General features: G+C 36.6%; 1 protein-coding gene across 5 annotated transcripts in view; it reads left to right on the top strand.

Annotated features, from left to right (window-relative positions):
• PARD3B (par-3 family cell polarity regulator beta) overlaps nucleotides 1-19,042 on the top strand; it is a 979,753-nt gene that overhangs the window by 509,921 nt on the left and 450,790 nt on the right. For all 5 annotated transcript variants that reach the window (XM_077885333.1, XM_077885331.1, XM_077885334.1 and 2 more), the window contains exons 5-6: nucleotides 5,359-5,447; nucleotides 13,766-13,852. In XM_077885333.1, coding sequence (XP_077741459.1) covers nucleotides 5,359-5,447; nucleotides 13,766-13,852 — 176 coding nt within the window. The remainder of the gene's footprint in view (nucleotides 1-5,358; nucleotides 5,448-13,765; nucleotides 13,853-19,042) is intronic.

Genomic DNA, 19,042 nt, shown 5'->3' with positions numbered 1-19,042 from the left:
TAAGTGTTGATTTTAAGGCTAAAAATAGTGCAGTGATGTTTAAATCCAACTCATTCTGGCTGTCAGAAATGCTCCCATGATCCTGAAAGTGTTGCTAAAAATGTTCACTTTTTAAAAAATTGTAGTAATTAAACTTGTCTGTTGTGAGAGCCACATATGATATGTTCTCTGCTCTGACAAAAGAGATAAAGGACAAACTTCTTCAAGGCCTCTGCTGGGTTGGCGAGACAGAACTTTCTGCTGAACTTCATCAGAGAGCAAAGAATTGTAATGTGGGCAAAAGGAGAAGGCAAAATAAGTTTTGAAGTTGCTTTATATCCTTATATTCTATGCAGTGGATCACATCTGTCTATTTTATTTATTTTTTTAAAGATTTATTTAGTTATTCATGAGAGACACAGAGAGAGAGGCAGAGACATAGGCAGAGGGAGAAGCAGGCCCCCCACAGGGAGCCCCATGCGGGGATTTGATCCCAGATTCCGGGGTCAGCCTCTGAGCTGAAGGCAGATAGATGCTCAGCCACTGAGCCCCCAGGCATCCCCACATCTGTCTATTTTAAATTAACATTAAAGGTAGACATTCTAAATTTTATTAATATAATTAAATGTAGAGCTTCCCAAACCATTGATCTTTTTAGAGCAAGTTTGGGGATTTGAAATGACACAGTTAATATTTCTCAAGTCTAAAGTTGAGGAAATATCGTGTATGTTGAGCACCATTTGTTAATACCTCTACCTCTTCATCATCAGATTATTTTTGCTCCTTCACCTCCCAACTAAAAAGTCAGACTTCACAGATTTTCCTCAAAGTTATTTAAATAAGCTACGAGAGGGGTAAAAAAAGTCATTTTTAGATATGTGTGATTTCATGACTCTTCATCACATAACTTAGTGAAGGAAAAGCCCAAGAAGAGGTCCTAAGTTATTGCTTGTCAAATATCTTGTAATTCTCGGGAAAAGTCATTTTTTGGACGCTGTCAAGAAATAAGTTGCCGTTTGTAAGTCTTGATGCAGTGCACTGCTACCGTGTTGTTGAAGTCAATTGGAATTGTCTTTGTGTCCTTGCAGGGCACCTTGAGCATTTGTCTGCCTGCCGCATCTCTAGAGGATATCAAAGAATTCTGTTATTGCCATATAGAGAAATGATTTTGGCAAGTGACAAACACTGCCCGTTAGTTGAGATGATAAACTCTAGTTACTGCTGTTTTTGATAGCTGCAGCAAAGCAGAGTTTTCGATGCTGTTTTCAAAATAGTGGGACTCTTTTCTTAGACATAGAAGTCTGTGAACGTGTGTGTTCTTTTGTAAGTTCGTAGGTATTGACATGATTGCTGTAAAACCGTAGTCAGTTCAGCATTATGCTTGAGTGGATTATCACATTGCAATTGGCCCAACGTTGCTTGCAAATTCTAATGGATATTTCCATATACTTAGAGTATCAAGTATGTTGTTGACATAAACAGAACCTTTACCATCTAAGTTATTTTTAAAATAACTAAAAAAAAGTTATTTTAACCTTGTAGAATGTTGATTTGAACCAGAAAGTGGGTTATTTTCTTATCATAGCATGGGATCAACAAAAGAATTCTACATGGAGTAGGAAGCAAAGAGGCAAAAATAGTTAAAATTTTTTATCTCAGTTTTTTCTTTGATGTTCTGTGGATATATATCTTTGAAGAATTACAGAGCCCCCAAAATATTTATTTTAATTAATAGTTGCTGTTAACTGTTCATGGATGCAAAGCCTTTATATTGCTAGAATGCCAATACTCCAAATGTCTCATTGGATGTGATTTTTACCAAAATCCAGCTGACTTTTTTTTTCTTGCAGAACTTGATGTTCTGATTCTAAAATTTGTATGAAAATGCAAGGGATGCAGAATAGCCAAAACAAACTTGGAAAAACAAATGTGGAGAATTCTCACTTCCTGATTTCAAAACTTAGTATAAAACTAAATAATCAAGACCGTGTAGTACTGGCATAAGGATACATGATGGATCAATGGAATACAGTTGAGAGTACAAAAATGAACCCTTACATTTTTGGTCAGTTGAGTTTTTATGAGTGTTAGGCAACTCATTGGAGAAAGAATAGTCTTTAACAAATGATATAGTCACACTTTGTACAAACACTAACTCAAAGTAGTTATATGCCTAAATGTAACAACTAACATTTAAAAACTTTTAGGAGAATATAGGAGTAAGTTTTTATGACCTTGTATTATGCAATATTTCTTTGATACAGCACCAAAAAGCACTAATAACAAAATAAAAAAATAAATTGAACTTCATTAAAATTAAGAACTTTTGCGTTTCAAAGGGCACATGGAGAAATTTCAGGAAGTATCTCCATAGAAAGGGAGGCAATAATTGCAAATCATGTGTCTAAGGAATCTGTATACAGAATATTTAAGAACTCTTATAATTCAATAATTAAAAAACCAAATAATTAGATACTTCTTCACAGGAGGTCTACAAATGTCCAATAATCACATGAGAAGATCCTCAGCATCATTATTCATAGAGAAATGCAAATCATTAGTCATTGGGGATATGCAAAATAAAAACCACTTCACACCCACTATGATGGCTAAAATCTTAAAAAAGGAAAATTGAAAGTGCAAGAAGGTGAGGATTCAGATAAATTGGTACCCTCATATATTGCTGATGAGAATGTAAAATTGTGCAACACTTTGGAAATAGTATAGTAGTCTCTCAAAATGTTATACAGAGTGACCATATGGCCCAGCAATCCCACCCCTGGATATCTATCTATCAAAGAGAAGTGAAAACTTAAGCCCACAAGAACATGTTTTTAGTGACATTTATTTCACAGCTGAACATGATTTCAAATGGTTGTAGCAACATTATTTATAATCAGAAAAAGTGGAAAAACTCCAAGTGCCCATCGAATGATGAGCGAGTAAACAAAATACAGTCTATCCATATAATGGAATATTATTTAGCCATAAACTGCAGTGAACTACTGATACATACTACAACATGAATGAGCCTTGAGAACCTCATGCTTAAAAAGAGCCACATGTCTTATAATTCTGTTTGTATAAAATGTTCATAATAGATATATTCTTAGAGACAAGAAGTGAATTAATGATTGTGGGGTGAGATTGGGGGTGGGGTGGGGTGGGGGATTGGGAGTGAAAGATGGGGGTAGGCAGGCAGAAATGGGAGTGATGGCTAATGGGTATGGGACTCTCTTTTTGGGTTTTTAAAATTATTCTAAAATTAGATAATGGTGATGATTGCAAAATTCTGTGGATAAGCTAAAATAGACTGAATTGTACTTTTTAAAAGGGTAAATTTAATGTTATGTGAATTATATCGTAATAAAATTTTTATAAGAAATAAAAATAGTGGGTCTTGAAGCCCCAGTCAAGCCTCTCAATGATTGAAGCTGCAGCCCTGTTGATATCTTGAAATGGTTGCCTCCTCATGAGAGATTCTAGCCCGGAACTCCCCTGTCCAAGCCACTTCTAAATATTTGACCCACAGAAACCCTGAGAGACAATAGGATTTTTTAATGCATTCAATTTGAGGGTAATTTATTACACAACATTAGGAAACTAATACAATGCCATTGTGCTCATTGCATTCGAGGCATCACTAAATGAGCTCTGTGTGTTGGATACTTCATAGAGGACTAGCCATGCCCTTACCCTTCAGAGTGCTCCCCCTTGTGTAAGAGAGGTAAGAAGGTGTAAATGTGCCGACATGCGCAGTAGTCATGAGTTCAAATATTTTGTTAAATTGTCTACCTAAGTATTTTTGTTAGTTCCCCAGCCCTCTTTTCTCTGTAAGCATATATCAATCCCTTCATAATAGTAGGAATGCTTGAAAGCTTCCAAAGACATTCATCTTTTAAGATTTGTTACCTTAAACTAAAAATTGTTCTTTGACCTTTTAGATTTTCTTCCCTTTGTTTATCCCCATAGAAGAGTGAAAACAAATTTTTAAAAAACGAAATATAGTGTAGACTGAGTCTTTCACAAACCCAGAACCCCAACGTGAAATGTTACCACACAGTCTAAAAGTGAAATACAGGGATCCCTGGGTGGCGCAGCGGTTTGGCGCCTGCCTTTGGCCCGGGGCGCGATCCTGGAGACCCGGGATCGAATCCCACGTCGGGCTCCCGGCGCATGGAGCCTGCTTCTCCCTCTGCCTGTGTCTCTGCCTCTCTCTCTCTCTCGCTCTGTGTGACTATCATAAATAAATAAAAATTTAAAAAATAAATAAATAAATAAAAATAAAAATAAATAAAAAAATAAAAATAAATAAAAAAAAAGTGAAATACATTTTTTAAATCATTTCACACTGACAAACTGCTTGAATTGTGCCTCCATGCCTTGTTTTCTTCAAGGTCCTAACTTAATTCCTTTATGCCCAACCTCTTAACTGATATATTCTCTTTTTGTTGTTGAAATGATGCTTTCAGATCCACAAATGCTGTTTACAGGTGGTCATTGACAATGGATCTTTCTCCATGTGGTTTGCGGATTCCTTGAAACCTGAGTCCATGAGTAACACTGTCTCTGACTTTGCTTCTGAAGAGTGGTGTATCTGCAAAATCCCTCTGTTAAAGTGCAATTCCAAAGCCTACCAGAAATCGAATGCCTCCCAAATGAGATTCTAAATCAAGCTTGCTTTTTAGAATCCATTCTGTCTATGTAACACCCAACTCAATGTGGCCACTGGCTTGGCGTGCTTGCCTCCTCTGGCCCCCTTACCTGTCTGTTGCGGAAGAGAGTTTACCATCTTAGAAATTAAATGGTTACTTGTAGTTTCTCTCTGCTGAAGATCACTCTCAGAATAAAAGTCTTATGACAAAGTAAGAACTCCACATTTCTTTTCCTTTCATTATCCTGTTAGACTTTTGACAGAAGTAACCTTGCCAGGCGACTTTTTTTTTTTTCCATGGATTTGGCTTTCTTTATATTTTTAGTGTCACCAGGGGGTGCAGGCAAGTAGAGTACATTAAAGCTAATACATCACCACCTGTCAGTGGCACCTTCCCTTTGGTACCCCTTTCCTTGCTGATTTAAAACACTCGGTCCCAAAAAGCTTATGGTTGAGTAGCAGGAAGCTAAATGATGTATTCCAAAGCTCTTAACACATTGCCTTGTGTAAATGGCCCATTTGAGTATTTCAGAAACCAAACAGGAGAGAAAAGAACATTGAAAGCACGGAAAAGATTAACACCTGTTTCCAGTCTTCAAAGAAATTGGAGCATACTATATATACCGAGAGTAAAACCACTTGCCATTTCACATTGAGACATTTTATTCAAATTTTCAATTCTCTATGCATAGCGTCCACATATTTATGGGTTTGTTTGACTGCAGGATTCCACACAGAACTTAGAAGATGGAGAAGTTATGAATGGTGTACAGCCAGAGCCACCGACATCGCCGAAAACCAAGGATGCACTGAGGTATTCTCTTTATGTGAATAAGAGTATTTTAGTTATCTCGAGATAATGTTTCTTTAATAGTTTGTAGTTGTTCCTATTTTATAGGGAAGGTCAAGATAAGTAGAATAGTGGACTGAAACCTGTCTCAATTCTAAAATTAATTAGTCACTCTTCTATTTTCTTTTATGATGTAAGAACTTCCTGACAAACATATATAAACGAGCGTCCAACTCTTTCAACTCTTCAGCAACCTGGATTTCTTAATTGCTATTTTTCTCTTTGAACAACAGTTTAAAGTGAATTTTCAGAGTTCATTGTGGTTGAGTGTTCTGCTTTGACACTAGCGCTTTGAATATTGCTTTGCATTCTGTTTTAACCTTCTTGGAATATTTTATTCAATGTATATAACATGAATCCAGTCTATCACCAAGGATTTTTCATGTTTTTAATGTAAGTAACTCATTATATGAAGTCATTTGCTCTCATTTTCCTCAATAATTACTTTGTTCTGCACTAATTTCCAGTCCTGCCTTAGCTGCTACACAGGTTCAGTTCTGAGTTTTGCTTCTTGCTAGTTCTATGAACTTAGGCAAGTTATTTGTCTCTTTGCCCTAGTTTCTGGTCTGTAAAACAGAAATAATATTAAAACCTTCCTCAGAGGGTTGGTATGAAGATTAAATGAATTCATGTAAAGAACTTCAAACAATGCCTGGGCCAGAGTCAGCCATGGGAATATTTGCTACTGTTGGCTACCACTGTATTGTGCTCATCATCACCACCATCTCGGTGATGATAATGATACTACCACCACCACCACCACCATTCTTACCATCATTTTTTTCTAAGTTGCTTCAAATTTTGCACTAGAAAACTAATTCCATATTTAATAGTGGTAAGAGCAATTAAGTAACTTGTAGACACCCAATCTATATCCACTACTCTTGTCTCCAAATCCTTGGACTCCAGTGTGAACACTTCCCCTTATTCTTTTTGTGTTTTATTTCATGCTAAAAAACTTCATGTAGAGAGTACCAGTTTGGAGAAATCAGCTGAAATCAGGTTGAGGCCAAGTTCAGAAAGTAGAGGAAGTACAGACTTCCAGCTCTTGCAGCCTCTTTGGTAAGAGGAGGATGAGAAAGATCTTAACAGCATAGCATGCACAGCTAGCAGCAGGAAGCTTGGAGATTACAACTGCAGGAGAACACATTGGTTCTAGCTGGCATGGAGTGATGAAGAAACAAAGGAAGAGAAATTAGGAAGTCACTTAGACCTGAGTTACGTGGTCAGCATTGTCCTGGGGCAAGGATGGCATGCTACCCCACAGAGTCTGGCTCAAAAATAGGACTTTGGGGTCACTTTGATGTAGGTAGCATAGAAGCTCAGCAGATTATTTGCAGAGTCCATCTCAAAATATTTTGAACTTGTTCCTATACTTTAATCCCCATAGTCATTGCTCAAGCAATGACTCTCAGACTATTACAGTAACTCCAGTGTCTCTTCTCTTGAATATCAATCTCTTTATCCTAATTGATCTGACATAGTACTGCTGGATAAAATTTCTTAAACCATAGCATTCAGCAAGCCATTCCTTCATTCCAATTGAATTTCGTTAAGTCCTTGATTTGAACACTACTTATGTAACTTTGGACTAATCATTTAGCCTCTTTAATTTTATTTAATATGGAAAACGGGTATCATGATCACACAGATTATTATGAAGATTAAATGAGATTTATCGCAGGCAATTGCACGTAGTACAATGCTAAATGAAAGCCTAGATAAATATTTGTGGCTGCTATAGTTATGATTAGCACACATTCCACAGTTTGTTGTAACTGTCGTTCTCCCATATAAGTCTGTGAATCCTCCAAGGCATTCCTGACACGTCATACAGGTCTTGGAACATACTAGCAGCATATTTTTTCAGTGAATGGTTAAAACACATTGCTCCATAGATCATAAGCATATCTATTAACTAGTTACTCACAATTAACACATTTTTTAAAGAAAAATAATTGTCTGAGGAGGTTCTCCAAATAGGCTTATAATATGCATCTTCTATGAAGTACTATTCAATTTCCCTTGATGATGAAGTAAGAAGTTTCTCTTAGGTGGTTTCTATTGGGTGTTTTTAAATTTTTTTAAACTGTACTTTAAACTCCTCTCTCTTTCTTACCTTTTCTTTTCTTTTTGAGGTGGGGGCAGTGCAGAGTAAGAGAGACTATCTTAAGCAGGCTCCACTCCCAGCATGGAGCCCCATGAGGGGCTTGATCTCACAACCCTGAGATCATGACTTGAGCCAAAATCAAGAGCTGGATGCATAACTGACTAAGCCATCCAAATGCTCCTAAACTTCTCTTTCAACAGCAAGCAACATGTGCAAAAGACCTTCACCGGATCTCTAAGTTCTCCGTCATTCCTGACCTCAAACTATTCCTTGACACATTTCCAAATTTGCTTCCTCTAGACTTACCTCTCTTCCCAGGCTTAAAACAGCCATCAAGTTTTATTTGTCTTTCCCTCTGATATCCATTCATTTGGCAAATTATTGAGAGAGTCCATGTCAAAAAAAAAATTATATATATATAATATATATATATATAAAATTATATATATATATATTATATATATATATATATATATATATATATATATATATATATATATCGCTTAAACCTTTCCCCAGGTATTCATGCTTTATTCCTGTAATTCTTACTCAAGCCTTATTACCAATCTGATTATTGCAATCATTTACTCACTCCTGTCTCAGGAATCAATCTCTATCTTGTCTTATTCTTTTCTAATAGATCCCACATATCACTGCCAGATAAATATTTCTAAACCCCAGCATTTATCACAGCACTCCTAGTGCCGACACCTTTAATGACTCCATTTTCTACAGAACTAAGTGTGCTTTTTTTTTTTTTTTTTAGCATAGAATTTGACATATCACTTTGAGATTTGATCTCAAGCTTGTGGTTCAACCTTCTCTTCTCAATACCTGCCTCTGTCTTTCCCGTCCTTTCTCCCTGCTCACTGACCTCTTTCTTTAATATCACAACTAGTCTATGTGCCCACACACCCTCCTGGTTCAGTGTCTCAGTGTAGACTGTGTTCTTTCATCTGCATTCCCCCTCCATTCCCTCACCTACTTTTTCTGACTGAAGATCCATTTGCCCTTCTCAGTTTCATCTAAAATGTACCTCTTTCAGGAAGATTTTCCTGATCCCAGCTTCCTTTCCTAATCCTGTACTAATTTCCTCTGAGCCTCATCAGAATGTGCCTCAACTTTGAAACTCACATGAGAGTAGCTTAAAACTCTGCTCTTAAAAAAATAGTAATAAAAAATAAATAAAAAATAATTTAAAAACCCCTGCTCTTGAATATAAGAAATTATAAATTGAGTTCTGACTCTACCTTGTCAAGATGGTGTGAGGCTTGACAAATTATTTTACCTTTCTAGGCATTGGTTTACTTATCTATAAAATGGGACTGACATGTTTACCTTTTACTTTTGTAAGAGTACATGGTATCATGCTAGAAGGCCATTAATATACTGCCTCCCAAATAATAACTTATAATCAGAAAAAGTATACTAAGATTACTACTATCATTCCATTGCTTTGTATTATTCCTTGTTATCTGTCATAACCTGCCTCCCTAGATTATAAACTCCTCAGACATTGGCCTCTGTATTTTCCTTGTAGAACTTCCTCCTTGCAACTACTCTATTAATATACATTGAATTTAGGTATGTTACATGAATCCCACCATCATCAGCAACAAATTTTTTGTTAGGTTTTCACTCAGTATATTTGCATCAACAAGACATCATGATCCAGCAGACCTGTGCCATCAACAAACTCTTCTGGGAGGTCTTTCTTTCACGTTCCATCTCTCACTCTATTCCACATGACAGACCTGCACGTTAGGGCCTGAAGAAACCCGGCTGAAACCTTCTATCCATGTATTACCCATCATCTTCTCTATGGCAGCAGTCTAATCATGAAGAAAGGGTTTTCCTCAATCCTATAATACCCGAGGATATTTTTTTTAAGATTTTATTTATTTATTCATAAGTGGCACAGAGAGAGAGAGAGAGATACAGGCAGAGGGAGAAGCAGGGTCCACGCAGGGAGTCCAACGTGGGACTTGACCCCGGGACTCCAGGATTGTGCCCTGGACCAAAGGCAGGCACCCAACAGCTGAGCCACCCAGGCGTCCCGCTGAGGATATTTTTAAAAGTCTTACTGAAGAAATCAGTTGAAAAAAATGGAAAGTTTGAGATAATTTCCTTTTAATCTGTAAACTCATCCCTCAAAAAGTTCTAATAATCATCCTAATAGCTGATAGTTACTGAGCCTTTTGTGTATGCCAGCTACGACTTGTATGATGTACATGCTATGTCCTCTAATTGTTTTTAAACTGACAGTTCTACTAGGAATTCATCTTAATTTCCCCATAGTCCAAATAAAGAAACTAATACTTTTGGTGTTCATTTAAATTATTTACTCAACGAACTCAAAGCCACCACTACTATACACTGTCTCTCTAATTTCATAAGTGAATCATGATTTTCTTCCAAAATAAGATATGTGCCCCCGCACCACACCTGCCCTGAGTCTTGTCTGTCCCTTCCTCTAAATGAGTGGCCTGTGACTGAGTCCAGTAATCTCAAGGCTAAAAATGCTATCCATTTGCCTCCCGTGAGGACTTGGACCTGCAGCCGTCTGCAGCTCTGGCATCCTTGCCCTCAGGCTTCCTGTGTTTCTTCTGGATGGAGCCAAATGCAGTACTTGCCATAGAGTTCCTGCAGAGTAGCTGTTGAGGACGGCTCACTTTTAACCTTTTATTTTGTACCTTCGCCCAGAGTTTTGTCCTAAAATCTGAGATAGGTAGCAGCTGGTCCCAGGAATTAGTTGAATCAGTTTAGTCAGTTGGATCTGAGGGCATTTAGCTTGATTAATGCTGTTGGACCTAAAGTTCTGTGACTCTCCGCTCTCGCTTTAGTTGTATAAAATCAGCTGTTTTGATCTTAGTGAAATTACAGACTTTGTGTAATTAATGTACTTTCCCTTTACCCCACATTTCATTTTTTGTCCGTTTTTCACAAGTAGCTGCCAGTCCCTTTTTTCTTTCCACTGCTAGAATGTCCTCTTCACCTCATTCTCTAAGTTTTCCATTCTCAGTCTGCCTCCAAAACATAAATTACTGTGTACATATCCTGTTCACTGGTCCCTGAACCCTACTCTGCACTTTACCTAAACAAATAGCATTAATAGTGTATATTTCCACATCTTAGTAAAAAAATCTCACTTTATGAGATTAAGTATTCAAATAATTGTGTCCAGCCTTACTTGCTGTGTTTATCTTTCATGAAGGGTATATATACACAGAGATTTCTACAGAATTCCATCAGGTATATATAACACAAGGTTTTTTTTTCTGCCCCTCCCCCTTTAAAATAAGTAAAAATATCACGTTTATGAGACTTCCTCTTTCAAAAGCTTTTCTTTCCATCTTAAAATAATGGATAAGAGCATGGTAAAACATAGCCTGTATAAAATTTGTGATGCTGATCTATTTAAAATAAATTTAATTCTCTGTATCTGCCTATATATTAAAATCTATAAAATCAAAAGTCTTCTGTGCTTTTTTCCTGAGATCATATTTTGATGCTAGTAATTTAACATTTGTCAAATATCTTTCTAGCCAAAGATTGTGCCTGTCATGTATATAGATAGCACACAAGTTTATTCTGAAATCTAGAAAAAGAGAATCTTATAAAGTATAAATGAACCTTTAAACTGTATCCCCCCCAAAAGTTGTGGTGTTTTGAAACAAGATTGATTGCTTTAACAAATTATAAGATTTACTTTATTTAAGTGAGTGTGAAAATAGAGGATTGATATTTCTTGAAGAATAGATATCAGTATAATACATAGATTTTACTATGTTTTACAGGAGAGGTTTTGAGTTGGGTAAAGAAATATTTGCAGGCACCTGGGTGTCTCAGTGGTTGAGCATCTGTCTTTGGCTCAGGTCGTGATCCCGGGGTCCTGGGATCGAGTCCCCTCCCATCAGGCTCCCTGGGGGGAGCCTGCTTCTCCCTCTGCCTATATATCTCTGCCTCTCTCTGTGTGTCTCTCATGAATTAATAAATAAAATCTTTAAAAAAAGAGAAATATTTGCTAGACAAAAAAATCCATAAAGCCATCCTAAAAATTCTTAAGCTAAAATCTTGAACTCTATACTAAACACTATATCCCAAAAGCCTCTATATAATACATAAAAGGGCTGTCTATAAGCACGTGGATATGTGATACGTTTATTAGGAAAGATTTGTGTTATGTTCTAAGTGTAAAACTATAAAAATACATTATAAAGGTAGAGATAATAGTTTTAATGATTTTTAAAGATATTTTTAAGATTGTATTTATTTATTAATGAAAGAGAGAGAGGCAGAGACACAGGCAGAGGGAGAAGCAGGCGCCACGCAGGAAGTCTGATGTGGGTCTCGATCCCAGGACCCCAGGATCATGCCCTGGGCCAAAGGCAGGCACTAAACCGCTGAGCCACCCAGGGATCCCCTAACCAAGATTTTCATGTTTGTTTTTAAAAGTCTTTAAAATAATACCATAACCCTAGAATGTTAATGCTTTGGGTTTAGACTTTCTCAAATACCTGTAAATGCACTATAAATCTGTTATTATATAAAAATTATTGCTTTGTGGTCCATTAAAAGCTATACAACTTTTTCTGCCCACCAGACAGTTTATATTTAGGACATATAATGCATATCTACATATAGTATTACATACATATACACACAGAGAGAGAGAGATTATGTGAATATACAGATAATGAATATATTCATATAATATCTATTCCCTCACACAGAAAGTATCAAGAATCTATTTATCCCATGATATTACCACTCTAAGATTTGTTTTATTTCTAACTTGTACTCCAGGCCTCTGATAGAACCTGCTTGACTGAACAAGTTTTAAATATATTGGCAATATCTGAGAAAAACTCATTTGAAATTTATTATCAGATTTGAAATTCTGTCATATTTCACAAATGTTAGAAATTGACATGCTCTTTTTTCAGTTCTTAATGATAATAAGTTTGCAATGAAAACACATTAAAAATAAGCCTAGTCTACTGATGAGAATATATTTAATGTATTTATTTTAGATTGCTGATAATTCAGAGAGTACTACATGCAGAGTGAATTCATCAGGCATTTTGCTTTCTTATGCTGTTCTCAACTTTCTAGCAAGGAGCCAAAATTTCACCGTTTTCAATTTGGAACAGAAAAGCATTTGTAGCAGCTGTAGCTCTTAATTTGACATCTAGTTTCAGGTCATTTTCATGTAAATAGGAAACAATAGAGACCTACTTACAATTTCCATAACAGGGATGCTTGCTTCAACTTTATCATTTTTCCTCTAGCAATTTTATTTTCTCTCTGTGGGATTAAAGGAGCCAATAATTGTCCACGGTTATTATTTTTCATCTTTATAAAAACTTGTTAGTTCCACTCTTTATTACTCAAAGTTTCCCAATATCTTGTATATTTCAGTCATACACACTATCCATTAATGTTTCTAGCTCATCCTTTCCTTAATCTGGAGTAGGTTAGGCGGGTCAGGCTTTCTATTTCTTTCTGTAATACATTTTCTTCAGGCTTTACAACTTCTTTTTCTACCTCTAAAAAAAATAGGAGGTGAAAATTTAGAATTGTTCCATTGAATACAACTGATGCCTTATTGAAAGGCAAGTCTAAGTTCTGATTTGTAATGCTCTGAACATGCCCATATGGATTACCAACTGTGGCTTCACTGTTGTAAAATGTAATTCTGTGCTTTTTTCTAGTAAATACGTATTTTGTTTCAATTTTCCTGTTCTGGGGTGGAAGCCTACTTTATGCTTGAGCATAGATAAGCTTAATTCCATGTATTTTATCATCTGTACGGTAATTTTCAAGTGTGTCTCAATGGAAAGAAATTTCATTTTTGTATATATTCTTTTAAATATGTTGATTTATGCAGATTAAGTTAAGTAGGAAGTTATTTTCGTGGGTCGTTATTTCCATTTGTTTCCCTTCTAGGGGAAAAAAAAATACGAAATCAGTCTTTTAAACATTTTATTTCCTGGATCTTGTGAACATACCAGCAAATCATGTACTCATTTGATTTCATCTCCTGCTGTTGAATTTACAGCAGTTGATATAATCTTAGGTTTTTTTTTTTTTTCTTTTTAATGTGCTGCTTTTTTTTTTTTTTTTTTTTTAAGTAGAGACTCATCTGTGCTTTATTTTTTTTCTGCCCCAGTGATATGACAAAAACAGTGGAGATTTCTGGGGAAGGAGGCCCCTTAGGAATACATGTAGTACCCTTCTTTTCATCTCTGAGTGGAAGGTAAGATGTTTTCTTTATATCAGAGGCTCATGCTAATGAAAAACTTGACTTCAGCTCATTTTCCCAAATGAGGTTTCAAAAGAGGTTTAAATGTGTATCTCTGTTATTCAGATGGATAGCTCAATATATACTTCTGTTTGCCACTTAGGTTTTAGAAACAAAGTCATTTACTTCTAGGATACAGTGGAAGAGCAAAAATATCAATCACAATTTCTGCATTTATACTTAATTATGAAGTAATTTTTTAAAGATTTAGTCATTTATTTGAGAAAAAGAGCACGAACCAGGGGAGGGAAAGTGGGAGGAGGAAAAAGGAGGAAGCTGAGTCTCTGTTGAGTGGGGAACTCGACCTGGGCCTACATCTCAAGACCCTGAGATCATGACCTGAGCCAAAATCAAGAGTTGGATGTTCAACTGACTGAGCCACCCAGGCACTCTGGAAACATTTTCTTAAAGTATTCTTGCCAGTGACAGGTAGTAAACAGAATCCTTGAGATGGATTTTAACATACCATTAGACAAATACTACACCTGAATTTTTTAATGTTCCAAAATATACTCCCAACAAGTGAATATAGTAATCCAAATTGGTATTTCCTGATTTTGCTCAGGTATATGGAACTTAGGATAATAAATACTCTAGCATTATAAGTAGCTATATCAGAAGCTATATGTTTTCATTATTTTAACTATAGTAGTAAAATACCATTGTGTTATTTTTTTCTAAAAGAAAATATAATCAAATAAAAATAGTATATCACATTCTTTTGAAATTTTAAAGACATTATATTGCTAAATCCACAGTAGCAAATGGTAATTTAGATATCGGCATTTCTTGAAATTCATGTCCACCTAACTAGATATAAAAGTTGGTTTACTGTTAGAAATTAAAATGGGTAAAAAAATTTTTTAAATGGGTGCCTGAGACTTAATATTAGTACTATTGTAACAACCTTATAATACTAGTGTAATGACAGCCTTTAGCACTGGATTGATAATGACAAGGGGTCTCTTAAAAGAAAGGGCTTTTCTTAAAATCAGTTTCTCACTCATGATATGATTTTGATTAATTTGCTAAATTAATTGTTCTTATATTAAATGCATCACTGAAAAGATAGAATGCCTTATTTTAGCTTAGAAGAGCCACGTCCAGAAAAGTCCATTGATTTTTTTCAACGTCACACAAAATCCAGACCCAACCTTCCTTACTCCATTGCTCTTTCTAAAGCAAAAATTTCCCCAAAGACTATATAGTATTAATTTACTGGTTCAGAATATTTATTCAATTCAGTCTGCCACATAGTGGGAAGAGCAGATTTAGTCATGATATTTTGGTTGGCATCATTTTCAGCAGGTAGCCATCTGCTACCTGTAATTGCAAAGTCATCACCTTTTTTTGCAAATAACATCTGATGCCAAGCTCTTGCTGGAATGAATGTTCTCTAAAAAGAAATGAACTGAAAAGCCAGTGGCTCTTATTGTTTCATTTCCTGTATGTGTTAATAAGCGTGTTTATAAATGTTATGGGTTATGGCACAGGACAAGCTGAGGTTGTTTTTGATAGACAGGAAGGGTATTTACCCAGTTGTCATGAGAAATTCTAATGGCTTTTGGCAGAAGTGTACTGATAGAGCTTTGTGAAATACCAGAGCAGTTAAATTACCAGGCCCTTTAGCTTAATGAAGCCAGAATAGAACACAAGATCATCCCAATTTCCAAAACATGAAGAAATGTACAATGTGACAGTCGCCATACTTCATTTTCAATAGTTCAGAAATCAAGTTGACCCTGTAGACCAGAAATCACCTTCTCTCACATCAAATGAGAGAAACACACTATAATGTATTGATTTCTTCCCTTCTCCTTCCTGGTTCTGATTTCTAGCATAGGCCTTGAAGAATAGAAAGAGTGTTATACTTGGATTCAGAACAGTTGGATTTGAATCTCAGTGTTATCTTTTATTATTTTGAGCAAGTTCCCTAAACTTGCCTCTTGTGAATACCTACTCCACATCAATGTTGTGGGGGTTAAATGATATTAAAAATGTGAAAACTTGTAAAGCACAGAACATATGAATGTGTAAATTATCAGTGTTATTAATATTATGGCTAAAACAAAAAAGCCTGGTTCAGAAATGAACTTTTATAAGTTCAGTAATTTGGTGAAATACATATATATGCTTTTTTTTTGCTATCCATTAGTATTATAGAAAGGAAATTTAATTAAAAAACATAAAAATAATATGGAAGTGGAGACATGAGCCAATAAAAGTTAAGAAGTAATGAGTACAGGCTGAAACAGCACACTTAACTCAACCCATGTGTTTAGATGCAACTGAGTATAGAGCGTGTCAGACAAGTGTCTGACTTCATAATGCCATATGGTTTCAGTGTGTGAGCATGGTGGTTTAGGGGGGGTGAGTTAAGGTCATGGTGGTATACTTAGTTCTTAATTTCCTTCCATTTATTGGTTTGTGTCATTATTTTAAATTAGAATTTACATGTAATTCTTTACTAAGACTACTGTAATTGACTTTGCCTCCAATTTCTTTATATATATATATATATATTTTTTTTTTTTTTAGAAAAATACTGCCACACCTGTTGTTAAATAGGAAATGTAATTTCACTTAGAACACTCTGAGTACAATATAGTGGCTGCTGTACTAGATAAGGCTTCAGTGGATTCATTAGGTACGACAGCAAAGGGTGTTAAGTGGCACTTGTATGGAGGCCCCTTGGCTTTAAAGTAAGAAACAAAGCAAAAATACAAAAAACTGAGTTCCTGAAAGTAAAAAGTAATCTTTTTTCATTGACTTAAAAAAAATTAAGGTACTTTTGTTTTAGAATTAGAAGCATGGAATCTAATTGTTTTTCAATAAAGATGGCATAAAATACATTTGTTTCCTAGTAAAGACAGCTAAATATGACAGAGAAGAAGGAAGGAGTGGGTGAGGAATGACACATAATGGAAGGAGAGGAGATGTTTAGATAGAGATACAAAGCTGCTAGAGTGGCCAAAGCCTTTTATTCAGTGGGAAGAGCAGAAGGGAGCAAGGAGTGAGTGGGTTAGTGTCTAAATGATTATTATAAGAAAAAGAAGCAAATGGCCCACCCTCTTATTCTGTGGGGCAGTAGATTTCAGCCTCCTTTATCACCGCTCATTAATGCAAATTAGCTGGTTCCTCTCAGCCTGTAATTTCTCAACAGCATTAATCTTTACATCCTGAGAGCTTTTGTCCCAGATGAGACCACTACCACAGCCCACAGTTTGGGTCAGAGAAGATAATGAGAGATTCTTTTCCAAGCCTTCTCATACTGGTCTGGATGAAATCAAACTGGAGGAAATCCACTCCTTCTATGGAATAGAGAAGGCAGGAGTGGTTTGTTGCCAGGGACCAAACTAATAAAATCAGTCAGTTTTACATTTTACCAAAATTACCTCTGACACATGGGTTTTACAGTTGAGCTTATTCTGTCAATAAATTTTTCATGGAAAGTTAGGTTATTTAGATCAGTGAGGTTCACATAGCATACTCCAGCTGTAATATGCCAGCTAAATTGCAACCCAGTGGCCTGAAAGAATTAATTCATCTCCCAAAATGTGAAATTAAATCCTAGGGAGTAACATTACATGACTGATGATGTACTGAATTAAATTAAAGGAAGACTTGAATGCTTGTTAAAAAAAATATCACTTACATAAACTAGTTTATAACCACATGTGAGCCTCCTAATGGATCATGTTATTGTGAATCCACCATAACAAAAATCCAAAATGTGAACTATTAGAGAGTTGTTTAATTTAGGAAAGAAACACTATTTGTTCTATTTCTTCTTTTTCTTTTTCTTCTTTTGCATGTCAGATAGCTCAATTTTTAATATTACGTTACGAGATTAAGGTAGGATTAGTATCTCAAAAATATTAATTTGAATCTCAGATCCTTTATCAAATAGTAGCTTTGGCCCCTTTACTCTCCCATACAGAATATGATGAGTTTACTAACCTCCTAGAACTAGGAAATGCAGTGTAACACCACCTCACACATGGGTACCTATGACCCAAGCCTTCCCTACCTTAAGTGGCATGACTCTCTCCTGCATCAGTGCACTGCATTTATTAAAGGCCTGAATGCCACCGCAGGTGCCCCTCCTCTTGCTTCAGATGACATGAGCTCATTGAATAAACCTGGCTCTGGAGGCAGAGGCCCTATTGTGTGGTTGCTCCAAACAGGAAGATGGTTTTCTCCTCCACTTTCATTAGACACCGCCCCCTCTCTATGGCTGACCCTGTTCTGTTATTCATCTATAAAATGTTTCCATATTTTATTCAGATTTGAGATTTAATACAAAGGCACTCTGTGATAACGTGCAAGGACCCGTGTACAAAAAAGAGTGACAAAGCAGAAAAACAAGAGGAGGAGGGACCAAGGAGGTGGCTGTTTTTCCCACGCCCAGCAGATTCCTCTTGGAGGACATGGCTGTCTGTCTTATTCTGGGGACACAGCTGGGACTCTGACATGCCACAAGAAGAAGGGAACTCTCTCACAGAAAATATAGCTAAAATATATATAAGTTTGATTTCTTAAGGTTTGTGGTTTAGATACTACCGAAATACAAGAGTCACATACACACACATCAGGGCTCCTGGGTGGCTCAGTGGTTGAGCATCTGCCTTTGGCTCAGGGCTTGATCTGGGGTGTCCCGGGACCGAGTCCCACATCGGGCTCTGCGCGGGAAGCCTGCTTCTCCCTCTGCCTGTATCTATGCCTCCCTCTCTGTCTCTCATGAATAAATAAAACCTTTAAAACAAACAAACAATGCATTTCATTATTGCTGTAGTCCTCTTCCTCCTTTGCTTTTTCTCAACCCTCCTCTCCGGTCCTGACTCTAAGCAACAGCCACAAAGCACCAGGAGCCTCAGGCCGTCCTCTCTGAATCCTGAGTCTTCCCCAGGCCCTGCCCCCAACAGCTCAGCGTCTCCCTCAGAAGCAGTGAGTGGTGGGTGTGCTGCTCCAGCCTGATTAGATTAAGTCAGGCAACGGGTGTTGAAGCCTCCCCGTGTGGTTCTGGCCTCCTCATCCGTGATGGCTCCCCACACAAACACGTAGGGTTCAGCCTGCCTCTGCGTGTCTTCTCTCTCTCCTCCTGCCTGCATCCTTCTGGTCCTGTGTACGGCCCACCTTCTCCCC

This window comes from Canis aureus, chromosome 36, assembly GCF_053574225.1.
Source record: "Canis aureus isolate CA01 chromosome 36, VMU_Caureus_v.1.0, whole genome shotgun sequence".
Classification (NCBI taxonomy): domain Eukaryota; kingdom Metazoa; phylum Chordata; class Mammalia; order Carnivora; family Canidae; genus Canis; species Canis aureus.
The sequence above is the reverse complement of the archived record's forward strand: the minus strand, read 5'-3'. Positions and strand labels throughout refer to the sequence as shown.